At 41.4% G+C, this 27,819-nt stretch overlaps 2 protein-coding genes across 3 annotated transcripts; both read right to left on the bottom strand.

Moving 5' to 3' along the window:
* Positions 1–850: 850 nt before the first annotated feature.
* Positions 851–27,690, bottom strand: LOC6534979. 2 transcript variants are annotated; one of them, XM_039373908.2, is made up of 6 exons: positions 27,429–27,690; positions 25,202–25,546; positions 8,006–8,111; positions 5,676–5,975; positions 4,851–4,913; positions 851–3,983 (listed from the first exon to the last, which is right to left on the bottom strand). In XM_039373908.2, exons 3-6 carry the CDS (start codon positions 8,009–8,011, stop codon positions 2,859–2,861), a joined length of 1,494 nt encoding a protein of 497 aa, XP_039229842.1. In that variant the 5' UTR covers positions 8,012–8,111; positions 25,202–25,546; positions 27,429–27,690; the 3' UTR covers positions 851–2,858. The 2 variants fall into 2 exon arrangements, with proteins under 2 accessions (XP_039229842.1, XP_002095649.3); XM_002095613.4 differs by lacking the exon at positions 4,851–4,913.
* On the bottom strand, positions 16,804–18,144 carry LOC6534978 (accessory gland protein Acp76A). The gene is made up of 2 exons (XM_002095612.4): positions 17,105–18,144; positions 16,804–17,005 (listed from the first exon to the last, which is right to left on the bottom strand). Exons 1-2 carry the CDS (start codon positions 18,072–18,074, stop codon positions 16,887–16,889), a joined length of 1,089 nt encoding a protein of 362 aa, XP_002095648.2. The 5' UTR covers positions 18,075–18,144; the 3' UTR covers positions 16,804–16,886.
* Positions 27,691–27,819: the final 129 nt, after the last annotated feature.

Below are 27,819 nucleotides of genomic sequence, written 5' to 3'. Positions count from 1 at the left end.
CAAATCAACTTATTTCCTGCCATTTGTAAAGTTCTCGTGGCTCATCAATATGCGTCAATTCGATTACCCAAATATGCAACAATGCCGGCTTACTGAGGATTCAATTATCAGTGGCTCGTACTTTAAACACGGCATGCAATTTTAATGAATTTTAACTAAATAGCTTGGTTAATAAAATAACTCTTTGGCTGGCTGCTGAAATAATAATGACAACTAATTGTTAGCGTTTCCTTTTAATTACTCTGCATCAATGTGGACTATATTTGAACAGTTAAAGTCCAATGAATAAAATGCTTCATTTCATTTTCGTGCTAGTTCCGTTTTGTTCTTATTATTAATGCTTAATCAAGGGCAATTAAATAATGTCACATGCTTTGAAAACGTACATAAAAATATATAAGTTTATAAGAATAAATTAAGCAGTTAAGAATATTTCATATGCTAAAATGTTTTTTTATGTTTAAAGACGGGCAATGTTCTGCTGGAAATGTTCTCCTTCTCGTTGAAGGAAGAATTTTTTACAAATGAACGAACTTAACTCCATAATTCAATTTAAATCCATAATTTGATTCAAATTTTCTTAATTCGATTTCATCAGGAGCATTTATTTTCTCAGGTATTTCCCTTTTTCTTGTGCAGAAAAGGGCAGCTCTCGATAAGTCCCCATCCCATCCTTATTATCTTCGATCCTTCTGAGCCACGTCACTCTTAATTAGTTATCTGCAATTTCCGGAAGCCAGAGGTAATTCGAGACATAAATGCGATGCTGAAAATGTAACATTTTTAATTTAATGTTCGGCGAGGCCACTGGGAAAAGTAACGGAAGGGAAGCGAAACACAAATGGAATGGTTTATTTGAAAATATCTTCGTTTTTATTGTTGCACGTTTCAACTTACTTCAGTTACGGTTACAGTTGGTTTTTCATTTCTTTCCATTCTGGTTTTGTGACATTTAATATGCATTTTTATTTAACCATAGTTGGTTGCACACCAATCGTAATGAAAAAGGAGAGGTCATAAAACTATGCATAAATATTGATGAATGCCATCGACAAATATAGAAATAATTTATGCAAGAAAGGGAAGGAATAACTTATACTTATGCAACAAAATATGTATCCATTAGCCAGCTTTAATATTAATATCGTATATTTAACTTTACATTTAGTATATAATTCTTTACTCTACATAAAATGTGCCTGCTTCTTGTTGCACATTTTAGGTTCTTTGGTAGGCCAAGCTCGTAGAGGAAATAGGAAAAAAGCTCTGAGAGATAAAGAGGTTTCTTCAAAAGGTTTATTTCATTTTTATTTTTATTCGTATAGGAAAGTAAGGCAGCAATTTATGAAGAATTTGTTAGTCGGGGCTCGTTCGTTAATCTTTTCAATATTTTGAACTATTTTCACTAGAGGAAAGTAAGGCAGCAAGTTAAGAGTAGAGAGTTTGTGTTGGTATTTCAGCAAGTGCTTTGTCACATTTAAGCCGCTTAGATATAAATTTATAAACACCCATATACAGATATATAATGCATGTATACATATATGTACATATATATTTGCTTGTATAACTATATATAGCTACCATAAATGTGTTAATTAAATATGCCTGGATTTCCATATATATCATATCATCTACATATATCATCTAGCCGTTTAACAACTCAGTACAAATTCATCTTGTTTGTAGTTTCCTATTCGCCTGCCAATTTCCTAATCCTTAATTCTAAAGCCAATTATATAACTCTAACATGGTGTTTTGGATCTTGTGAGGAGTGGTTAACAAATCGGTTTAGCACAATTATAAAACAATAACCAGCTTACGGGGTTTTCAATTGACTTTCATATACAAGCGAATACAATTTTTTGAATTATACAAAACGAGTTTAAAGAAATAATTAAAATCAACTTAAGAACTGAAATGCAGATGGAAAAATAGAATTTTTATAACAATGCCTTAAAAAACCAAATGCTCTTTTAAACGCTCTTTAACTTATTTTCTAAAGTAATATAAAATAATTCCATAAAATGAGGTTTAAATCATATGCATGTCCTCTCAATTTCCTGCACCAGTTTTATTTTTCCTTCAAAAAAGTTATCTACTGGAAAATTATTTGGACTACCGCAGCGCATAAGCAGTTTCTTTTTCCAAGCAGCTGCCAATTTCTAAATTCGTTTTTAAGAAGAGAACAAAATTAAGCGATTATTAATGTAATTTGTAGTTCGATTAAAATTAGTTAGGCACTTCAACTGCAAACAATGAAACTGGATTTGGATTTCCATTCAAAAATCTTCGCTAAATAGGAGCCTAGGAAATGCGAGCTGCGATTTTATATTTATAAAAAATATTATTCATAAGTATATTATAAATTTGATGAAACTCTGGCAAGCCTCTTGAAGCTGTTTTTACTAAGTGTTTAAGCCTTTTATTTATTTTATTAACTTACATGCACATGTTCCACCCTTGTTTTTCTCTGTTGCTTTTCTTTTGTGGAAAAATTAGCTTTCATTTATCACAAAAACGTCACTAGTCGGCCATTTTTTACCAAAACGAAATGGTTTTCGTAGGTACTTTTCAAGGAAATATGTCATATTATTAAACGTTTTTCTTTATTAATCCTTTCCGAGTAGCAAAAATGTTGGCGACCAGTGTTCTTATGTCTGTTCAAACGATCTTCCCGAAGATCACTCGAAGTCGGCCTCACGTGGACCCCATTTGCTCCTGAACCCCGACATGTGCTTGCCCAGACTGCGGCCCGCCGACGAGATGATGGAGGACCCCTCCGATGTGGACCCCTCCTCCGCTCCGTAGTTGGCCTGATATGTGACTGGGAGCTCTGGCGACGGGGCCAGGAGCAAACCTCACGTCCTTACGAACTTGTAGACGATGAGGAACACCATGAAGGACAGGGCCACCAGGACGACGGCGGTGACCACCTTGGCGCAGGTATTCAGACCGGACTCATGGGGATTCAGGGGCCGTGAGCTGGTGTGCGTAGCCGACCTCCGCCGTTTGGTGGCCAGGCCACGGGCCAGAGCCGGGAAAGCCAATGACTGGGTGAAGGTGAGCTTGTGTATGGACTCACTGAGGCTGTAGGGACCCACGGAACCGCGGGCAGCGGCCCTCAAGAGCACGTACTCCAGGTCCAGGGCATCGAACAAGGAGTAGCGAGCGGTCATCGTGGAGGACCTGCGCCTGCCGTCGTGCCGGGAGTCCCGTTCCCGATCGGATTGCGGCTGCAGCCAGGGATCGGAGACGCGCTGCTGGACGCCCGCCGCGCCCACAGCGTAGGCGGAGCCGGAGGAGGAGCCACAGGTCGTGTTCGCACCACCCGCACCACCGGCACCGCCCAGGCTGACCGCGGCCACGGATGTCAGCGACGACGTCGTCGACGAGGAGGCCGAGCACAGCCGCAGGTTGGTGGCCAGTCCATTGTCGTGGAACTCGTTGGCGTCCTCGATGGAGGTTTGGTCCGGAGAGGTTTGTGCCCTCTCCAGGGCGGCCGCATGCTTCATCCGCAGGGCGAACAGCCGGGCGTGGTCCGGATGCAGCAGGGCGCTCGACTTCCTCCGTCCGTTTCCACTGGGCACCACGCAAATGCTGTTTCGCATGCTCCTGCGGCCTAGCGACAAATTGGGTGATCCCTGGGTGGGCGTGCTGGTGGGCGACACGTGGCAGGATCCGCCGCCCGTCTGGCCCAGCGGCAGGTTGTGAACCCCCGGTGGAGCTATGAAGGCGTTCGGCGAGGGCGAGGCCTGCACCGAGTCGATGCCGGAGTCGCCGGCGTGCAGGGTATCACAGTACAGAGAACTCCGCCGGTCCGTGGACAAGCTGAGGTGGTTGCTGCTCCTCCTGGCGTTCAGACTCAGGTTGGTGCTCCCGATACTGCCACTTCCGCTGGCCACGGCCGTCGGACTGCTGACACTCGTCTCCACAATGGCCGGGAACACGAAGGACTGGCCATCCGCCTCGCCGCGCGGCGAATCCTGCAAGAGTCCAGATTACATATGAGATAGGCTTTATTTGCATCCTGGAAGGAATCATTCAGGGAGTTACGTAGGGGATTCGGGGAGCTTTCAAGCCGGTTCTCAAGTGCAGTGTGGGATTCGCTGCTTTTTCGGAAAGAGTGGTATATTCTCAGAGGTGACTTGGTTAGTTAGGTGGTTCAAAAACGTAGTTCGTGGTGGGGCTTGCCTTTTTATACAGGGAAAAGTGTTGTGTCGTGGGATTTAATTATACAAGGTGATTTTGGGGTGGGTGAGCTTGGGTTGGTCGACAAGAGTGTGTTAAAGGCCAATGAATTTCAAAGTAAGCTTAATTTAGTTTGAACTTCAATATAAGAGGTGTATTAAAGAATTTTGTTAATTTAGTTTGAACTTCAATATAAGAGGTGTATTTAAGAATTTTGTTAAAATTGTGTACTTTCAAGTATTTTGTTTGCAAATTCCAATAAATAATTACATATTTATTCAAAATACAGCAAAATGGCAGCTACACGCACATTCTCTTAGCTATTGTCGACCAGCCCTAGCAAAAATGGTGCATGAAAAACCAAATAAAATTTAGCGAAAGAATTCCCAATAAAATTACATGAGTATCGAATTCTAGGTTAAAAAGACGTGTAGAATACACAAAATAACCTCAACAAGAAGGGAACTGTGGTCAGATTTATACAGTTAGTAGTCAAAAACGAATGGAGCTCGTTGGAGGCTCCTTCAAAATAGTTAATCGAGGCATGCAAAAATCTATGTAGTTAGTAGTTACGAGTAGCATATATGTATAAGATAGAGAGTAGAGAAGAAGTGGAGCAGACTAGAGAGGCTGGAAAAAGAGGAACTGAATGGAAATCATACCCGCTGACCCTCGGGGCCGCTGTTTCGACGCAACTGAACGAAGCCCTCCTGGCGCAGGAGCGGCTACCACAGCAGACCAGCAATCAAAACCGAACCGGAATCGGAATCAGAATCAGAATCAGAACCAGAATCAGAACCAAAACCAATCCAATCCGAAACCATATCCATAGCCAAACCAAGCCAAATCAAACCGAACCAAACCAAAACCATAACCGAACCAAACACGCAACGCACACACAGGGGGGTATGTATGTTTTTTAGGCGGGTGTTGGTGTTTGGAGGTGGTGGTGTTTGGTGGTGGTTGTGATGGGGTTTTTTGGTGGTGTAGGTGGGGTTTGGTGGTGTTGGTGTAGTGGGAAGAAATAGAGAGTCGGAGAAACGAATTAACGCAAAAACGCACCACTGGCCACAGCATAAAAACCGCTCGCTGGCGAGAGATTCATAAAAAATAAAACTAAAAAGCCCCAAGTTTCAAAGCTGTTGCGGTTGCTTTTTCCCAAAACACATATATTGGTCTACATTTTCTTTGCCACACTATATTTCGCATTTGGGAAAACAACACGTTCCAAAACAACTTTATGTGGGAGTTTCAATGTTTTGAAATATTTTATTATTTTGCCAAATTCTAAGGATTCTTCATTTATAAAGTTAAATTTTCGAAATAGATAAAAACATCGATTGTAAACTGCGTTAAGTTAAGTGATTTCTAAACTGTATAAAATTTAATAAAATGCTTTACGTTAGCCCGAACTTCCGGAACTTGGAACGTGTTTTTCCGCCACTGCGAGCTGGAAACCAAATCAAAAAGGGGAGACAAGGACCTACCTGGCTGGGCCACACCTGCAAAAGTGGCAGCGAGCAGGAGGGCTTGTTGTTGCCGGACTGCCCAAGAGACGGCGCCCCCGCTCCGGATGCAGTGGCTCCGCCGGCCGAGGAGGAGGTGCCCGATCCCTGCGACAGGCTGGTGTAGTGCAGGTGGTTGAATCTCTGGGCATCGCTGCTGCCGCCGGCACTGGACGCCTTCGTCCTCGTGGGACTCTCATAGCCATTGGAGTCCTCCGAGGATGTGGTCTTGGGGGAGCGCCAGAATCGCTTCAGGCGCAGCTCGCGCCTTTTTTCTTGTTTCTGCAAGTGGAAACGCGAATTGAATTGAATAATTGGCTTTTCAACAATTTCTCCATGTTTGGGTGTTCATTAGTGTTGTTTGCACGGCTGGCATCATTGGGAAATCAACTCTTTTTGGATGTACACAAAACGAGAGCACTTCACCTGAGGTATTTTTGCAATGTATTATTTCGTCTCCGTTTTCCTCTGATAATTAAAAATCCAATTAAATAAATACGTTTAATTTGAAAGAATTGACCGTTTATTAACCGAATTAAATGGGGCAATAATGCACAATAACTAATTATTATTCCTCTTCTATATTATTCCGCTTTATATTACATGTGATAATTAATTACACCAGTTAATTATTAATTTTCGTCATTGTTCTGCGTTATGTTTTGAAAGGTACTAGCTTCCTCATATTTACAAGCGAATAAATAAAATATTCCAATTAGTTGAATAAATGAAAGGCATTAATTGGCATGGTTCATGAAGTTCGTCAGATTAATAAGTGTCTTATAATTTTCTGGTGCGGAAAATCAAGAGCTTGTCATGACAACAAATGCATGTCAGCTTTAGTTATTTTCAGAATTATTTTGAATATGCCTGATAAAAAATTTAGTTATAATCGATTGGTGTATAGGTTGGGTAGCGGTATTGTTGTTAATGAAAAATGTAGTATATGTATTAAAATACGTGGCTGGTGTGGAGATTAGTTCTTACTGTTCTAGAAACAAAATTAGGGTTACATAATTTTACTCTCTAAAAATATTTAAATTCCACTTTACTTTTCACTTCTAATAATCACTTTGCTGGCACGGCGAATGTGCATAATTTAATTACTCAACCACTTGCAGCTCTCGCTGTTTATGCGAGGCATTTCCGGCTCAAAGTCCCAATAATTTAGAAACTCTGCTGCTAATTTAAAATTAATTGACCGCAACAGGTTCTCTGGTCACGGAGTAATTTAATTTTAGCCCTCGCGTGGGAGACCCCTCGCTTTGACATTTTCGTGCAGTGCCGATAAATATTTGCGTTGGCGAAATGCAGCATCCCTTTGTACAGAACAGTATTCCATTTGAAGCGTCGCCATCATGATGATCATCATCGACCGACCTCGTATGCCCACGGCCAAATTCGCGAATTATTTTTTCAATTTAAACTGTAGCACTTGCCCCTTGTTTGAGCTCACCGAGTGTGTCTGTATTAAAAAGGCTTGTGTGTTGTTTTCCGCTGACAAATGGCAACTACCGTGCCACAACAGCAGAATCAACCGCCAGGAGCCACCTGAGACGTGACTTGGCCGCCGCCATGTTGCATTTGGCGATAAGCCGCAGTCGCTAGAAGCCATTGTTTGCCATTGTTTGTCGCCGATGTGTGCCATTCGGTGTTCTCTATTCGCTGTTTGGCGTTCAGTTCGGTGCTCCACGTGCTCTACTCCCATGGGGCACCCAGCATGTGGCCAGGGTGATTCTTGTACAAATGTGCCATATTGCAACTTATAGGCAAGCCCCATTTCAGAAAGCGAATTCTTCTGCTTTCGATGGAATATTGTCGGCGTATTTTAAAGTCCTGACGGCACTTTTATCAACTTATACTTCTCTTAATTTAAATGGTTCAGGCTTATACGAAATATGTTTGTATTTTGTAACCTTTAAACCCTTATTTAAACGAGAGGCAATTTACCTTGCTGGGTATATCACGCATACGCACTGTAGCCATAAATGGTATAAATGGTGTTTTTAAAGAATGGAATATGTATCGTGGCTGGCTAATCGAACCACAAGTCCTATTTACAATTAATGTGTGTTTCGCTAAAAATTCTGCATATTTATGTTACTGTTATTTATATGCATATGTTATTTTGTGAGCAATGCATGCGGGTTGGAAAAAAATAATATAAATCAAATTATGAAAACTTTAATGCAATAAAATCCAACAAGTTTTGAATATAAGTTTAAGTTCTTAAAAATAAAAACATAATTGGTTCAGGTTTAAGTGTTTATAAGTAGGTGCACCCTAACCCTCGAAGTCGGCACGTATTTTACCTGCATATTTTTTGAATATCAAATCCGTTTTATGTGTTTGGTGTTTCATCCCCAGTCCGTTGTGGCGCAAGACGAAAATCGATGGAAAACTGCACAGGCATAAATTCTGCAATGGGAAAACAGAGGAAACGAGTCAGAGAAAAGGATAAATCAAGCGGTCTAGCAGCAGCAAATGCAGCGTTTCTTTTGACCTCAGAGACCCCATGCCAGCACACCAGATGTCCTGGCTCCCAATTCGTTTCTGCAAAGGAGACGGATCGGATTCACGGCGTGCCGGAAACAGGTTTCAATTGCTTTACCTGGTACAAGCAAACAGGGAATTTTAAAATGCAGCCTTTCAATTCGATTTTAGCTTGCTGGAAGGAAACATCAGAGCAGGAAACTGTCGCACATTAACACGCTGGCAAGGACAAAGGCGATGGCGACGACGCCATTAGTGCTTGACAAGGACATTTCGAACACTCGCATTCACCCATGTATTCATGTGTGTGTGTGAGTGTGAGTGTGTGAGTGTGGCAACCGCAATATGAAGAACCGACCTCCTTCCCATTCATGGTGGTCAAGTTGAAGGATATTCTGTTGGTGCCACGATGGATGAATGCTTTTGCGACGCCTGCGAGCATAAATCAGTCGCCGGACACGGACACGATTCCGGGGTCTCTCCGGAACCCCCTCCGGAACCTCAAGGACCCTCCTCGGATCCATGCTGCCCCATGTTGCCCCAGCTGCGGTGGAAGGTCCGATAATTAGTTTGAGCAATTCAATTCGTTACTTTGAATTAAGTTCGCCTTGCGGATCGCATCACTTGCTGTTGGCTGATGGCTGATGGCTGTTGTTGACACTCTAAAGTGCTGGTAAATGCTGGTAAATGTCTCCGGAGTGCGATAATTTAGTGTTTGCGGCCTTACTTAAACGGCAAAGTGATAAATTAGTGTGCCACGGATTTATTTATGGCTGCTGAAGGGCAACCTTGATTTTTCGCTTTAATGGGATAATGTATTGTGAGTTCTCTATAAAACGGTGTTCCTTTTCGTTTACTTTTTTGATTTACTCTTTGATAGAAATCAAAGATTTAAATGAGCCTCTTTATTAGGTTTTGTGACCAAAAGTTGTTGCAGGCTTTTCCCATTTTCCCTATAATTTTGTTGATTGCCTCAAGGATGCCGAAAATTGTGTGTCCCACCAGTGACCGTTTCCAACAGCCACAACAATCCGACCACTCACAAACATATAGACAAACAGGGACATCTGAGCCGATTCCCAGCCCCACGCCTCTCCGATTGCTTGTTGCACATAGCCGTCGCTCCGGCAAGGACAACACGTGGGTTGCCTCAACTTAACGACATTCACGTTTGTTTTTTGTCCCAGCGACTTGAACTCGAACTCGGTTGGAAAAAGTTTGCCGTGGTGGTGGAGCTGGCCTTGGGCCTTCGACCCGCACACCTTGTCAATCGATGTCAACACACGAGTGCGACGGTCTCATTGCCATTGTCAAGGCCCCGGACAGTCAAGTTGCACTATATAGCTATATCCTATAGCACCATTCCAATACTCGTAGACGAGTATATGCACTGGCAGCCTTGTCGGCACTCAACTGCCCGTCTGCGATTCCGAATCGCCATTGCATATCAAGTAATTCCCAGACATAAATCGTCGACGGTTGGATGGCTTGCTCGTTTTCCTGCATAAATATTTCAAAGGAGATGGCGGCGTGAAGTGAATTAAAAGGCGAAAAACTCACACTGAAATTAAACTACGTTTTTCTTCTAGCAAGTATTGTGTTGGTTTTTGCGCAATATGTCTATCTCAAATTACTTAGACAAGCAGGAAAATAAATTTAAAATACATTAACCGGATTTTACGCTTGAACAACAATTGTTATTTGCTCGAACAATAAATAAATTGCATCTGTTGTATCCTTGGTCAATTGCACTTTGAACTCCAATTTAGATTGCTTTGTTTTTCTGGCAGGACCAGTGCTCATCTCAAATTTCAATAACATCTAGCCTCCGGTTTATCCTCGAGCTGGCTAGTTTTCATATTGCCGTTTTTAAGCCCCCTGTCCACAGATGATAATGTCCTTATCCATTTGCTGTCAAGCGTCCTTGGAGCGTGTCATGGCATAAAGTGGGCATCTTCGAGGGGCTGGGAGAGGACAGGAGCAGAGACTGCTCCTCCATCACGACAGCAATTATACAAATGGCAGTTGGCGCGCGTCCTTCCCCCAATTTTACTTTGCCCCTCTAGATTTACTCGCTTAACTCTCTTTTTGTGTTGAGCGTGACCAAAATTTTTAAATTGAAATAAATTTGCCTGCTTGTGTTTCGGCAGTGTCCTTGTTGTCCTTGCTGGCTCCTTCTCATATCTATATAGTATCGTTATCGTGTTTGCTTAACGTGTTTTCCTTGCCCCGTTTTTGTACAATTCCACAATGTTCGCTGCTGTTGCATAGCTCGCTTTTTTCTGCTATTTGAATTATAAACAAATTTGGCTGCCCGAGGCCAGTTCCCTGCACGGTCTAATGTCAGGGGTCAGGGCCAGGCCCAGACACGTCTGTGTGAGTGTAAGGACACGGCCGCTTTATCGCCCGCTTCCTGACAAATATTGACAGCTCAGCCAAAGACAGACGTTGCCACCAGCCAGCTAAATCATATTTAATTAGCAGCAATTTGGGCAATTGTTATAAATGCCGAAATGTGCGGCTCTTGTCCGGCACAGTGGGGCAATTTCCGAGAGTGGCCAGCCCCTTTAAAAGTTTCAAAAAATATATTGGGACACCTCCTGATTCCCTTTCAGTAAGTATATCAATGTAAATAAAATCCGTTTAAACGCTTTACTGAAATGCTGGGTATTCTTTCGGTATTGCATGACATGCTCATTGAGTGAACTTGTAGTTCGCTTCAAGTATATAAACCTTTTTTTTGTCGAATTGAATTTATTACATGACTGTAGCTTAAATATCCTGTTATATTGAACAATAGTCTTCTTCAAAATACTAAGTAAGTACTAAAATACTTCTTAACTATCAATTTGTTTCTAAATTATGAGAATAAAAATATTTTTCATATATTTTTTTAATGAAGACAAAGAGGGCAGACCAAAGAGTCTGGTTGGCCTAGATGAGGAAGTTCCTCCATTACAAAGGCCACTACAACTTCAACACTAAAAGAAAATCCAGACAAAAGCAATTTAAATTTTATTACACACCATTTAGTCAAAGTGCCAGGACTCGGCTGGTGAGTAAGTGTGTGGTGGAAATTATTTATGTAGCCCGTGCTGCCAACAATGTGTTTTTGTCCGGGCTGCGGACCTTTTCTTGGTTTTTTGGCTGCGGCACTAAACTTTCATGTGTAAAATATTATAGAATACTTTGTCGGGCAAACTGAGTCGTTTACCTCTCGATGGGAACTTTTCTACGCTTTTTTGTGCGAGTCGTTCAACTCTCATTGAAGTCAAGCCATTGTTTTTGGCACAGGAGTATTTGAATTATGGCCAGCTGGACCCTAATGGATTCCCAGCTGCGTTTTTCAGAAGGGGTTCAGTGTTTGTCAACCTGTTCGTTGACCTAGTCGTGAAAGTGCGCTGGGATATGGGTATGGGATTAAGAAACTTGTTTGGGGTACTTATTAGCTGCTAAGAACCGCTCGTACCCTCATTTATAAGGCTTCTTTATGGGACCCGTTAACCCCAGTCCGAATTTATTTGGCTTACGCACAGCTTTACACATTGCCCTTGACAACTGAAATGGGTTAAGAGTGACCCTTACTCTATCATGATTTGGCAGAGATTGTTGACAAACGCAAAACACTTGATTGCATTAGTTCTTTGTTGTTAGTTTCTTACAAAGAATTAACTTACATGCTTACTAGAGGTCATTATTCTTTCTAAGAGTGTGGATCTAACAAATGCACATGTGGTGGTCTAATGAATACCTAGAATTATTTGCAGAAGAAATATAAGAACAAGTACTTTTTATATTACCTAAATGTTTTTATTGCGAAAAGCAATGAGTTCGCTTTAATAAATTAACTAAAATTTATTTGTTGAATTTCATTTGCGAAAATGAGTTTGTGGCTTTCATTGATTTTATTCCATCGTTGTGTATTTGGCTGCGCTTCAAAGTTTGCACATTTTAAAACTTGTTCTCAGACTTCCTTCAGTTTTCCCGCAGCTTTCCCGAACAGTTTCTCAGAAAAGGGAAGCCAATGGATGAAAAATCGTTCCACTCAATTGAGCACCAACTCATCTGGCAGCTCATCTGAGTTTCATTTCACTCCATTCCCCATTCCCCATTCAACATTCGTCTTCCTCGGCAGCTTTTTCTTTGACTTTCTGCCTCTTGGCGGCTGTTTTATGCAAAAGCAATTAACTCAACTTTTATTTTTCACCTTCACAGGTATTTCCTCCCAAGACGGAGCTTGCATAAAATCGCGAGGGCAGCGAAATGAAAAAGGGATGCCCGAAAACTGACCCACTCCTCCCGGATTTTTGTTGTTACTCGATTTCGCTTATGGCATGTTTGCCGAATTAACAATTTAGCACATTTTACGGTCGGAACGTGACATTCCGCTGCCTATGAGCAATCTGCTTCTGGAGGACTGTATCTGCATCCGAATCGCATCGCTAGCTTTTTGTGTCCGGCGAGGGTTTGCCGTTCTTTGTTGACCGCATTTGTCGCTTTCCACTTTCGAAAATCCACTTTGTTTTCGGAATAACAGCTGTTGTTTAGAATAACCTTTGTGCGGGTTTTCCTGCGATCCAATATTTAACTGAATTCGAAATGCTCTTTCCTAACACTCTTCAGAGGGCGACTGGAATTTACAACGGAGAGGCAGAGATACCAATACTGTTCAGCAAATTATAAATGATGGAATTGTTCACAATGAATAAGAATTCTATTAAGAAACATTACCAAGTTAAAAAGAAACCCAAAAAATACAGAAATTGAACAAATAGCTGCGTTCACTGAAAATATATTTTTTTAGCTGCCACTCTTTTCCACAATATTTTTTTCAGAGCATACAAAATTCATTGGGTCTCAATGCTTTCGGTTTCAATAGGTGGAAGGTGGAAGCCCTCGTCCATTCTGTCATTGTATTCGTGGCCGTGTACTTGTAACTGCGCTTGTATGGGTGTTATTGTCTACGTGGCAAAACTTCCGCTGCGGTTTTGGCTGCTGCGGTGGTTTTGGCCGCTTCGGTGGCTGCGGCAGCCGGAAGTACCAAACACTTTCCGGTCACGCAGTCGCAAGGACTCTCCGCTCCTCTCGCCAAAATAAAATAAAATGGGAAAAGAGGGGGAAAAGAGAAAGTCTCGAGCAGTCACTTAAGCTTAAGTGTTGTTGTGCGCCAACCATTTTGTGGCCACAACAATAACAATGGGGCCAACAATGGGGGCAACTCAATTTCTATGCGTAGCACAACGCGACTTTTCGCAGGGCGAAACTTTCGCCAGGGAGCAGCCACAAATTGTCGGGCGAACCAAATTTGCCAGACCGCTTCTAGTTTAGCATTTGAAATGTGCCAAATAAGTTTATAATTGAAAAGAACTAGCAGCCGAAGTCGATGGCCGCAAAATGTGGGAGCACACATTAAGTAAACAAATGCGGAACGAACTCTTCTACAAGAAGTGATTTAAAGCTCCAATATTAAATATGAAATCAATTTATGTGTTCCTTAACTTATTTCTGTTAGCTGCCTTGAAATCGTAGCTGTGTAGCTGTTTACTCAAATTTAGTGAAGAGTAAAAAACCCTATTTTAGTTTCCTGAGCAGAGAAAACCGAATCAACATGTGCACCTACTATAATCTGCAAGTAATGGCACGTGGCGACTGACTCCCCTGACTTACGCACACAAATCATTATCGATTATAATCGAAGTCAGGTGTATAACGAGCGTATTCGATTTAATGCCCAGTCCATTAGTTAAACAGCCTGGTCTCGCCACGAACCTGACCACCCTTCCTTTGTGTCCCGGTGTTAATAGGCCAAAAGTCAATGTGTTAAATGAGCTGTGGGTGGATATGCTGGCGAGGAAATCGGGGGTTCTGTGAACTGCTAGAGTTGCCGATGGTTCAGAGTCATGTGAAAAATCCAAACTAAATCTAAAGCTCCCACATATTACATCGAATTAACCTTGATGTTTATTCTGTCACATTTCGGACATTACATAGGTTTGGTACTTCTTACACCTTTGCAGAAGGTATATTGTTTTAGGCTACTTCTGCCGCAGTGAAAAATCGAAAAATAAATAGCGAAATTGTACTTATTGTTTTTGTAAGCAATATATCATTGTGCATGTACTATTTATAAAATCGGACGACTGTATAATTCAGGTGCTATAGAAACCGTTGAAAACTAATTGATAATAAAGTACCATAAAGTGTTCTTATTCGCTGTACATCACTTCTGATTTTAATATATAATTATTACAAGGCTGTTTGAGCTTCGTGGCTTGACTTATGTGATAATGCATCGAAATTATTAGAAAAGTGTTTGTTTTAGTAGCTATACCCGTAAAATTCATTTAATGCTAATGCCTAGACAAAGATTTTCCGATATTCAACCCCCGTGAACGTTTGCCATTTCTTATGCGCTTGTCGGTTATCGTTTTTATGCCCTTTTCTGCCATGTCCCCACAACAAACAATGGGCTAAAATGTGATTTAGTTTATGCCGTTTTGACACGCTAGTACACATCCTCATTTCCTTCTGCGTTTTGCCATTTGACTCGAACGGCAGGCAGTTATAATCTAAGGAATTGTTACCAAAATCCATTTGCCATATTGCCAGCTGCAAGAGGAGCTGGCTGAATAACTTGCACTCAAGTGCACTTTGCCTCCATCATGATCATCCTCATCCTCATCGACGTCGATGTTTGGCATTCAATTCAATTAAGTGAGTTTAACTTTTGTGCAGAGGAGGAGCAAGAAAAAGCCAAGGATAAAGTTGAAGTGCGAGAACAAAGGGAGCGATTCTATGAGAAGTAGCAGTATCCGTTCGTTGTCTGCCTTATAATTGTTTCCATTTGTTCTCATCAAAGTTTTCCGATTCGTGGGTTATTTGACTTTTCTCACGACTTTTACTTTGTGTTCGTTCCACTTTGAAACAATTATTTAGGTGAGAGTTTCCACGCTTACTGGGAACTTGCTACGGCTTCTACCAGTTGTTTAATATAAATCAATAATTTCAAAGTTTCCATTAAGAATATTGTAAACTTCTACTTTGGGTAAATTAACAAAGATAACGTTCTGCTTTCACCACTTGTCACAAGAACTTTATAGTGAACTTATAGTAAAACAAATGCAACGCTCGAAGCTAAAAACTTTGAAGCGCTTTTCTGGCCAGCAATATTTTTAAAGTTTCCGTTTCTTTTTGTATTCAAAATAAATTTAAAAAATTAATTATGCTCTTATGTAGACTGGTTAGTTTTTTTTAGAAAATGTGCTTTGTTTGAGGCGGGGATTGGTGATTATACGGTGTACTATAAAGGAAACCCCTGTTTTCATAGTTTCCTACATTTTCCCCATAGTTTGTGGCAGATATCTGACCTTTCCCGTAGCTGAGCCAATCTGAATTGATCCACCTTTTTAATGCTTTTCTTTTGTCATCCACGACCCTTGGCTCTGGAATTCGCTGCGCATTCCGGTGGTGGCGAGTCACTGTCGCTGCACTCTGTTGCATTTTATAAGCTGTACGTGTCAGCAATCACCCCGGGAAAAATAGCAGTTGCCATGACCGGGAACTCCTGCTGGCCATGTGAGTCGTAGGCGCCATCGGTTTTATTATAACCTATGAACGCACTTGGTGCATGCAAGTTTGTTGTGATTGTACGGCCAACGGGGCGTATGAGCAATGTCATGTTGTGTAACAACTTAAAAAACCCGCAAATTGGGGTAGTTTTTTCTGGGTTAATTGTTCTCTGATGAGCCATGGACCGTGTGTTGTATTATTTTACTAATTTATAAATGCTCCTGTTATTCGACAGTTCTTGTCCATTAACTCATCAATTGCGAAAGACCCCCTACAAAGACAAACATTGCTTTTTGCGTTTGCCAATTGAGAGCCCATTAAAGTTATAAAATATACTTTAGCTACTTGCATTTGAAAATATGCTCTTAAAGTCTTATGGTTTGGACTTATGTGTTATTTACACCAAAGTAAAACCACTTTTTTAAATTCACGGTTTAATAGTTGGAGAGAAACGGTTGGGTAACCAGGAACTTCAATAATTTATTGCGACACTGGATACCTGTGTTTATTCGACCTTAAAACCAGTGACAGCTAACCCGAAATCAAAGCGGTGTGTTGCAGCTCAGGAGACCGACCGGGAGGTCGTGGTAGTGGTACTTTCCACATCCTTAATGCCGTGCATTTCGAGTCCTGCAGAGCGAACGGCACTTAGAGGGCTGCCGTCGATGTCTTTGTGGTAGCATACCGCTGGGTTGGTGGGAAATCAGCGTCGGTTTCCGGTGCCCCAGTCTTATAATTTATGCAATTGCAGCTTGCGAGGAGGGTCGCCACTCGGCTGCCATGATGCAATTGTCAGCATTTGGCTTCGGTGGCACCGCAATCGCGAGTAATTGTGGAATGCCACGGGGCACCAAACACACAAAGCAGAAAAAAAATTAAAAAGGGAACAGGAGCTGAAAAACAACGTTGATGCTGATGTTTTGTGGCCTCAATTTGCTTAAACAGGCAATTAATATGCGCGGCAACGTTGTAAACAATGCCATCGGGGAATTCGCGGGATAAGCCCGCACCAACCTTCTGACTAATGGCCGAAATAAACTCAGTGTTGTGCGGCTCCTGCTTGGATTAATTCGAGTTAATTTAATTTACAACTCAGCTGACATTTCACTGTGAATTTCCGCAACCGCACTGTCAAATCGAGTCCATGCGACCGACCATGTAAATGGTGGTCTGATCCTTGATTACGAACACAAAGCCCCGGTTCACATATAGGACTCGATCGTCGAAGTCGGAGCCCACATCTATAGTCACTGAAATGACAGTTTGAAATTAGTTTTTCAGCTACATATGTTGATCGAACGACCTTGTCAGGATTAGTTTAAGAAGGCGCACTTCCGAAGCTAACTTACTTAACACTCGATTTTGATCCACATCCAGGGAATTATACTGCTTAAAACTCGCAGCATTTGACTTAGTTTTGATATCCCCGTTGGTAAACAACCCCTTGATGCCCAATGCTTTCAGCGCCGAATTAAGATCTATAGTTTCGTGGACTTTAAATTTTGGCAGGAAGAGATGCGTCTTCTCCGCTGCTCGCAACTTAATGTTCAAAATTTTGTCCAGGTTTTGCAGTATTTGCTGGGTGGAATAACGTGGCCTTGGCAGCAATACCAGCATTCCGATATCGGTGTTAGAAAATGGGACCATAACACCGCGAACTTGATCCTCGTTGAAGAACTCCATCGGTGCTTCGGTGTATATCATTTCGACCTTATAGACAAAGGGTTTTCTGTTTGGTCGTATATAGCTAAATAACCTATTTGTCATCGCCTTTTCTCGGTGTTTCCACACACATGAATATGACATTCCTTGAACAGCCACAACTCGAGTGGAGTTGGTTATATCCTTCTTGCCAAATAGATTGAATCCAGCCTTGTTAATGGCTTTATTTAACCAGTTCTTGATCTCTTCCGTTGAGTTGTGGCCGCCGGAGAACGTCATATTTTTCACCTCCACGCCGAGTTGTTCGCTAATTTGCGTAATATTCTGTGATGCATTGTAATCCCCGGAAAAATAAATTCGATTTGCCAAAGTAAATTTTTCCTTAAGAGCCTTTTCCCGAGCTTCTCCCAAAAAGGACAAGATCTCCTCTTGATGAAGTCCGTTTAATTCAAGGGCCTTTTCCAACTGGTGGTCCTTGATATTATCCTTGCTCAGATAAAGGAGTGCGAGAGCCTGGTGAACTGCAAATGGAGAGAACACAAAGTTCCGGGACAACCGACCTCTGCTCAGTTGCTTTATCAAATTAATTTCGAAATCACTTGCATGCAAACGGTTTACTAGGAAGAGCAGGAAACAAATTAAAATGCGTTTGACCATTTCGGTTGTAAAAATGTAACTAATTTCTTCTGTATGCGGTCGATTCACGAATGGCGAAATTTCATTTTCACTAAAATGGTAATAGCTGTGAACCACATTATATGGAAAAAGACCGGACTAGTTAATGCCTATGTCTCAGTCTCTCTGTAAGAATCGATTTCTATTATCATATTAGTAGATCACTTTTACAAATTCAATGCTTATTGGAATTGTTCAGATTCCTAAAATTTGGTTCTCAACTTCCAATCCCGTAAAATCACGTTGTATTTAAATATATTTACTTTAAAACGAAAATTTCCAAGCACGGGTGTCATTAGTGTGTATGGCTAACAATTTTTCTATAGATCATTTATTCATGGATATATAATCATACTATGAAATTTAAATTTACACAGAGCTGAAATTCGTTGACATTAGTAAATATGGTTAAGTCATTTAATGGTGATTCAATGGTACACAGACATATTCCCTTCCTAAAAAATGCTTTGGATATTTTACATTTATCTACACCCATGGTTCTAACTGGAACCAAAAGTATCTTTGAGCATTAGAGATAAGCACTAAGCAGAAATGGCAACCAATTATGATTCGTTTCAAGTTGGTGCGCTGCAGAAGACAAAAATCGGTAATCTGCTCAGAGTAACTATCTTTTTTAAATGTAATATCTAACATGAGCAAGTACTGCTTCTATAGCTCAAAAGTCTTAGTGGGGAAGCTTTTTTCATCCACAATCCATTACAATTATTACATAACAAACTTAGGTTAATATACATACAAAACAAACTAAAAGGAATTTGCCTTTATAAGCCCCATAAAAAGAGAGAACTACAATGTCAGCACCCAAGACAATATTAGCTGAATTGAATACTCCCAAAAATATGCTATACAATTAATTAGAACAGCAATGTCGGTTTTGCTACAGAGAAATGAGCATTCGGTGCATTCTGCAAAAAGTTTCGTTTTTGGTTACAGAAAGAACATAGGTGCCTTAAGCCCAACTAAACCCAATAACATATGCAGTATCTTAAGAATAAATAAAATAATAAATAAACATCAGCTCATGACTACTTTAATGTCATAACTTTTATTGCAGCACTACTAAGTACTGCAAATTTTATGAATGCAATAAGCATTGCTGTTAGTCAAGCCAAATGTAGGGAGCATTTTCTTATTGGAGCAGCGATAAATTATGATAATAAAATCTGTTAAAAATTGCAGACAAACCCGACCCAGTCTCGTTTATGATAGGAAACATAATTATGTTTACACCATCTATACAGCAACGCTTTTCACTTCCGTTTCCCCTACAACCCGCCGAGTTAACCAAGTGCACTTTTATATCCGAGCTTAGCTCGTGGCATAAAACGTTTGAGCGCTCATTGCATTTTAATGGCGTTTTACAGCGCTGATCTTCCACGACAGCGAGCAGCGGGGCGAAGGGGAAAGTTGAATTGGCAGCGGGTGGCAAGTCGATTTAGATATGCTGCCATGCAACGCCCACATGGAGCTGCATGTGAGCCTTGCACACTTAGCGGAAAATTTACAAGTCGCCATATAAGGGAAGACATGTAATCAAGAGTCGGTTGCGCACGCAATGTCAAGATACGGTTCTAAAGTAATATTAATATTATAAATATAATATTATAAATTAAAAAAACATAATTGTTACCATTACCAACAAATTCATACAATTGTAGAACAATTTTAGTAACGTACAATTCAATAATTCAATTAAAAACGACTTTGACTCCAGGAATTGATTTCGATTGCAGTGCATAGTCGTTTTCCTAAGCGGTTGCCACTTTATTGTGCCATCGTCTGTTTATCCCCGTCGCCGCCATTTGCTCTGGGTCTTTCTTGGGCTGCTCACCTAGACGAGAACTCCCCAAAGGCGGCGGGAATCTTGCCAGCGGGGCGGGAGGTGCTAAGGATCCAGGAACCAGGAGCGAGGACGAGACACAGGCTCTGGCTTTGCCGCTCTGTGTGTGGCATGTCAGTCAGCACTTACACTAATTTCCAGTTATTTGCATGCAAAATTACCTGCCACCGACAGAAGCTACGGCAATAGAAACAGGAGCAACACTAACCAACACCATCGCAAACAAGCCCAGCCGACACCAACAACCATGATAGCTCTGTATACACTTGAAGAAATAGATGTGTGATCTTAAAAAACCACGATAATAGATATTTATACGTTATCATATGCCAAAGCTGGACAACGTTGCGGATGCGTAATTTATGTTCTACGAGCCTTTAGCCTACATGTCGTTTAATAGATTAGATTACACCTGTTATGCACGATGTTTTTCGAGTGCACTTCGTGTCCATCAGCCAATTAAAAGGAGAAAATTATGTTAATTTTGAGGGCCCTCGACTGCAGTGTCATTTATCATTTGGCCCCGATTCATTACACCTCCAACCCAGAGTGGAGCCCCGAAACTGCCAACTTAATGCCCGTGATTGGCATTTGCCACTACGCCTACGCTTGACGGCAATTTTTATTTATTTGCCGTGCAGCAGGAGGGAGAAAATATTGTGTGGGCGTGAGCACATGTACAGCTCACATGCAACACCGCCCACTCACCTACTCAGAAACACCCACACACTGGAGCGCGGTCCTCAGCGAGGACATCAATAATTTATATAGGAATTTGATAAATTATTTCGTACGACAGTCCGCTGCTGCCGCAACTAAATAAGTTAATTTGTCATGGGCAAGCCCAACAAAAATTCGTTCAGACATGTAAATTGTCTCGATGGGGCTTTGCCTACAGCTCTTGGTTGAGCTTTGATAGGGAATACATAATAAATTTGTTATTAATGGTGTATACATGTGTACGTTCCAGTGCTCTTCAAGCGGAGGGATGAGCGTCAGCAAGTTGTGCTGGTAATGAAATATGATCTTACTCCTCTGCTACATGATTTTAGCTTTATCTATATTATCATAATACAGGATTTTAGCTTCCTTAAACCATAACCAATAAAAAATACTTACAGAACTTAAGGATAAGCAAGTATAGAAGAGAAATCATAAACTGGAAGCGCAATTTGTTTAACTAAAGGGCATGCCATAAATATCATCTTTGGAGCAACCCGATATACGTTACAAAGGTTAAGCGTAACGGACTTCTAACACTTAATCCCTCGGCCAGGTTCAATTGCAGGTTAAACAACTCAATTTGCCCCGTAGAAGCTATCGGATATGAACAGGCGATTGCTCTAGCCATAGTGACCCCATGACCAAACAAAGGATACGGGCTCTAGGCACAGGACAATCAATGCAACTTCATGCGACCAGATAGCACTAAATAGAAACAGCAAAAGCAAGGGCGACAAACTGAAAAACAACAATTTAATTAAAAATTTATAAGCGTGTCGTTGTCTTGGCAAACAAGCAGCCAAACAAAGCAACAAACTGTTGCTGCGACACCCACACGAAGGCAAGCACCAACACAATCGCAGAAAGGGGTGGGCTAAGGGCCAGCGGAAACGGAGCTCTAGTGCGCCCCCTGGCGGTGGGAGGCGACAGCACACATGAGCAAACCGGAAATGGCCTGATACCATTGTTCTTGCCATCTGCCGCCATTTTCCGCCCCTTCTCCCTGTCATTTGGACTCGGCTCATTTGCTTTCGAGTTCCTGGCTTTGTTTATACTTCTGCGGGCTAATTACTGGAACTGAAGCTACACTCTGAGCACCCATTGAGCTTAATTAGCACGAAAAAGTTTTTCAGCCGCAGCGACATAATTGAAATGTTTACGTATTGTTTTGTAGTTGGTTCCCCCGCTGGTGTTTGCTTTGCGTTTGCTACAAAAAAGTTGTATGCTCCTCATTCATTTCAATTAAATCGCAATTTCGTTAGATCATAATTCTATGCATATTTCGTAAGTAGCTCCAACTTCCGCTTGGCCTTGGGCTTTGTTGTGGTTATCCTTTATGCTCATTATAAAAGCGAGGATTTTCCCTAAGCCAGTCGATGCTGTCTGTGTGCGTGAGTTCTGTTCTGGCTGCGTAATTTATGGCCGCAGCCCTGGTCATAATCTCAGCGTATAGAACTCTCCTGAGTTGGCTATTTATAAGTGAAGCTTGGTCGACCTTCATAGATAATGTACGACTTCAATGGGCGGCGGTGGTGCGTTGATTGATGGTAAACGCGTACTTAGGGCCTATATCCTGATTAAGTACATATGCAAAGTACAATGTCTTGGCAAATACTTGCACAATGTTGAAAATTAATTTTAAAAAAAATGGTATATGAATTTTCTTTGTTGTTTTATGTAAAATCTCACCTTATAATTAAATCTACAAAAAAATAATTTAGCCGTTCCTTTTAAATTAATTCCTCGCTGAAGTAGTGTGGCTAAACATCTTCAAATTCCTGAAAACAGACTAAACTTTCTTCTTCTACAGCTCATTTTATTCAACATGCGCCACTTATTTACCTCCACCCACTTTATCACGACCCCCATAATTTTCTCTGTAGCGTCCTGAGTAGCATATTTTTTGGCGCCCGCTGTGGGGCGGAAAAATTGCGTGGTTTACATTTCAATATCAGGAGCGTCTGTAAGACTCTTAAAAGCTTTGCCAATTGTTGAATATTTTACATTTTTTTATTAGCTTTGTGTGTTTACCAATTGTCGGAAAAGTTTGTTCTGCTTGTTTGTGCACCATACACCCGTATATGGTATATATCCGACCAGTTCATTCGGGGCATTAAGTGTGCCGCCGTTTGCTCGCCTTTTTTCCTGATGTTTATTTTTTGTGATAATTTCTCATTAAAAGGAACGCAGAGAGTTGCGTTTATAATATATTTGTTTTTTTTTCTGCCTCCTGGCCCCGTTTTTAATGGACACGGACCGTTGATTTTAACGTCTCGTGCCAGTTGGCGTTGTTGTTTTTGCATGGCCGGGCTTTCTTCCTTTTTTCACAAATTAGTCGCACGAACATTTTGCCGCTTTGCTGCCGCTGCTTTGGAAAATTGTTTGCAACATGCAAAGCCTCGGCCACAAAATAGGCCGACAGAAAGCCCATAGCCAAACCCAGACCCTCGGCAGACCTCGATGCTTTCGAGTGAAACAAATATGCAAGCGGGTCGCATTAACGACGGCAGCCTGAAAATTAAGGCTACCCGAACTATCTTTATAGTAGAATATAGTTTACTGGCTTGGGACCACAAATGGATATCAAGTATATTGTAAGCGGGCATTGCTGAACCATTCTTTTTATACTTTTTACACAACTTAAGATATCTTTCTACTAACATTTAATTAGAAACCATATAAAAAAAAAAAAATTTTCTAACCATATTTTAAACTGGATAGACGAAAATCGCTAGGAGTCCTTGAGCTGAGCAGTGTTTGACTATTGTTTACTGCAAAATTAGTCATCCCCAAACCGATTTATAATTTGCTTGATTTGCGTTTTTCATATTTTCTTTCAGTGCACCCAGATTATGTTGCTCTCAGTATCGCGTAGCCATCTCATACTATGAGAAAGGACCAGAAAGCAGGGACCAGGAATGCTCCTGTCAGCATTCTTTGGTGGCGTTCCAGCCAGACTGACAAATACACAAAGCGACATGCCACACTCGGGCCCTTCTCCAAAATACACTTTTACGTCCTTCGACGTGCATGCCACGCTTTTTGCCTCCCTGCGGCTGCTTACACGAAATGAATATGGATATCCTTTTAATTACAACTCCATGGCCCGCACAAAGCCACATTCTTTCCGCGGCTCCAGTTATTTATTCCTGCAGCTATTTTTGGGCAAAAGATTCGACGTGTTTTGGTATCAGATTTCCCCGTGTCTACTACGCCAATCGGAGTGACAAGAATGGAATCCTATCTTCTCGGGATGTTCACGTCTGCCTTATGGATTTACATGCCACAATGGCAGCCGATTTATGTTCATGGGTGGCGGACTTTGAATGTGTATTCAAATGAAAGCTGTTGAATGCTAATATTTATTTGTTGTCTGTTATCACGGTATTTTTTGTGGGTGGTCGTAAAGGTTTTGGGGCTTTTGTACTTATGTAAATCCCACTTCAACGAAAAACCGATTAAATTGTTGACACAACTTTTTCTTACTTGTTTATATAAACTGTTAACTTGAAGAGGACATAGTATAGCACTACTGAACTTAAATTGTTTAAATAGAGCTTGATTTATATGTTATAAGTAATTTGGGAATTTGAACATAAATTATGCTTAAATTTTGCTGATCATTAAAATAATACAAAACAATGAGCAGATAGCTGGCTTAAGACATTCAAAACCATATAAGCTATTAAACAAAAAGCAAATGTTAATCCCCCATTTAAATCACTTTGAAGCTCCTAAGTGGAAAATCTCCAGCTATTCGCCTATCCTCAAGTCCATTAAGCTCATCAAAGAACATTTCTGGCTAATCCTCCATTAAACTACTGCTTGTTTACCGGCAATACAGATTATTATTTCATTATCCGGGGTACGGCACAACAGAGTTAAATTAAGAGCGTTGAGAGGAGCTGAGCAGATTTCGTCCTGCCGAATGGAATCTTCAGCAAGCACATATGTATGTGATTCCATGAAAAATACGGCAGCTGAAAGGTACGAGAAATGGAATATTCTCATACATATGGCTCCCGTACGCGTGGGCAAGTAAAAAACAAAAGCAATGGCCGTTGGCTTTGACATGTTCATCTCTTTCTCGGATGAGCTGCTCCGCCTCTCCGGGATGCTTAAATATGTACATATTGCCCTGCATATTTTATAAACTCCACGTGCTTTTTCAGACAACACTTACTCACCAGCACACGCCCGCACACAGAAACCCCAAAGAACACGGATACCAACTTGCAATTCGCGTTAGCTAACTCGATAATATTGATTGGTTGGGAGGAGCCGAGGAGCAGAGGAGCCGGGGAACAGCAGGAGAGATGCCTGGTAGACCGTTGAGGAAGAAATACCAAATTTGCGATTGCAGGACCAATTGTTGTTTCCCACACTTGTATTAATTCAATCATACCACTGCCTTATAATACAAATAAAAGAATAAAATGTTTTTTAAATCGACATCACTGTTGAACAAAACATGGATTCTGGGTCGACAGAGGGTCAGTGGCGGTAATGTGGGACATCAACTTACCATTTCGCAGGATCCACCATAGCCAGCTTCAGTTCCGTGGTCCTTGCCATCGCGATAATCCTTTGCCCGCCTCTCGCTGCTTTGGGGCGTTTTAAAACGCGCGCGTTTATTTGGACTTTCACCTGCTTTGTGTTTTTGGGTGTGTGGTTGTGTACTTGACAAATTGTTATGGCTGTTGTTTGCTTGTTAGTTGCAGGTTGCTTGCTTATTTTTACACTTTTCCCAGCTCACTTCGGGGATGCTGATAAATGGCCCTTTGGTTGATCATTTCACATATGCATTAGAGGCTCCATTTTTGTATATTACCGCGACACATTGCCGAGGTAATGTGATTTCTTCCGTGCACTGGATAAATATTTAATACTTCAATTTTCGAGCGCAGCAAGTGAGCAAATGAAAACGGGACGAGGAAGGGGAAGGGGAAATTTCGCCCGCCTGGCCATTTAGGGCGACTTTCGCAGCAGATCCATTCGCATTATCAGCTTAACCCTATTTCGCCCTCCGCCCTCCGCCCACCGACCACGCCCCCTTGGCTGCAAAGTGTCTCAAGTGCGCCATTAGGCGTTTGTTAATGGCCTTTTACCGTTTTGCTGCTCATCTCTAAGCGCCATGCAACAAGACACTCAGAAAAAAATGTACATATTCCGGTTAAATGTTATACGCGTGCAACTTTGCCATTCATTTAGTACATTTAGCAATTAAATGTTTTACTTTGATTTTAAAGAACAATTCTTGTCCAAATTAAGGATTTTTAATAATAGAGCACACAGAACACGAAATATTGAAAAAAAGTTTTCCAATCCTTAGGATTAATAAGGTTATTATTTCCAATACATTTTTGTTTGTTTATTTTTATAAAAATGTCAAGTTCGAGGCGAACGTATCTCGTTTCCGGGATTTTAATGCCCATTTTTTGTCGGTGTGCAAGAACGCTGTAAACTCATTTAATATGCTTAATGACGTCATGTGTGCGCTGTTTTTAAGTAGCCCCCCTTTTCGAATGTGTGTGTGCTGGCCCCACCCTGCATGCGACAATTCTCTGTTCAGTGTTATTGTCACTGGCGATGTTGCTGCTTTTTGCTGGGTTTTTGTTTTAGGGGCACTCCTCTTTTGTAGATTCTCAGCCTTCATTGTTGCGTTGGTCATTTGAAATGCAGATGGCCTTGGACGGCTTAGCCCCTGGCTCCACTTTGAATGCTCCGCCCAAAATAGTCTCGCTAAACTCTTAACAAAACTGCGAATAGTTGTGTGAATGGCGATGGCGGCACAGCCTTGGGGAAATCTCTCTAACTTAGCCATAGAATTTCCGAGTCAAAGGAGCCCAGAGTCAAACGGAGCTCATTGTTCCTTTTAACTTTTTGGATTCTGACCTCGAATCAAAGCTGATTTGGCAGTTTTCTCCCAGCTCGCATGCTAACAAAGCCATGGGAGGCGGAAGTCTTTAACGGCACGAGTTTCGTCAATTAAAAAAAAATGTTATCATTAATGTGTATTGTGGGTGTTGCCCAATTTATAAAACACTTATGTGTTTTGATAAAAATTTAAAATAAAATTTAGTTTCAATATTTGAATATTATTTAGCTCAAGAGTCTTTGAAGTAAACATATCTTTTAAATTGTGCGAAATAATAAGAATACTTCTGTCTTGAACAAATGGTTCTCATGACTTCCGTGTAACATGTACTTCTAATTAATGGTAGTGCCTTCTTCAATACTTAAGCTAGTAAAGCTAATTTAAATTAACAAGATTCAACTCGGCTTTTAACTAATTTTTCCCAAGGAATGTGCTGTAGCATTCCCTTTAATTTAACCATTTTACTATTTTAGTCGCTTAGTCGACCCGAGCCCAACAAAACGGCTGAGTTTGCACGCTTGATGAGTTAATGTCCTGTGTTAATTAAATGCCACAGACGCTCCTTTGGGAAGTGCATGCTGCCGGAGTTATTCACCGACCTAAGACCTTTGAGGCCGCTGCTTTCTGCTGGTCATGTAGCCGTCTTGACCTGCCATTTAAAGTCAGTGGGCTGACACAATCTAATGCTGGCTTTGCATGTTTCACAGCCAACTAACGGACTGGTGGTAACAAGGTAAGTTGGCAACTGATTTGGCCTGCTTAGTTAGCCTGTTTTCCCCGAAAAGAAGTTCACTCCCTGTTCGCCGTTTTAATACTGGCTTGTTGGTTTTCCTGAATTTTGATCGCTGTGTTATTCAAATATGTAGACACTCACGCACGCACACACACGGCCAACTACGATGGCAAAGAATTTCCACTCCTTTAATTTAGGGAGCAACTCCCCACCAAACTGGTTTCTGTTCTTTCCTTTCCTTGGTTTTTCTTTTCTTTTCTTTTCCTTTCTTTTTTTTAGTTATAGAGCAACTCCTGGCCGAAACCGAATCGAAGCTAAACCGAAACTAAATCGAAGTGCCAACTGTCGGGAGCGAGCGATTCTGGGGGAGACGTCCGTTCGGGAACAGCTTGAGCAACAAACTGTTGGCCAAAAGGATTTTTTGGTTTCTGGAGTCGGCCAAAGCTCGTGGAGCTCGTGTTTGGGGCACGCTGTTGCTATTGGCAGTGAAAGCAGTGAAAGCTTTCCCAGCGAATTCCCCGCCCCTCCACTA

The sequence above is a fragment of the Drosophila yakuba genome, chromosome 3L, assembly GCF_016746365.2.
Source record: "Drosophila yakuba strain Tai18E2 chromosome 3L, Prin_Dyak_Tai18E2_2.1, whole genome shotgun sequence".
Taxonomy (NCBI): Eukaryota; Metazoa; Arthropoda; class Insecta; order Diptera; family Drosophilidae; genus Drosophila; species Drosophila yakuba.
This window is presented reverse-complemented; position numbering and strand designations above follow the sequence as displayed.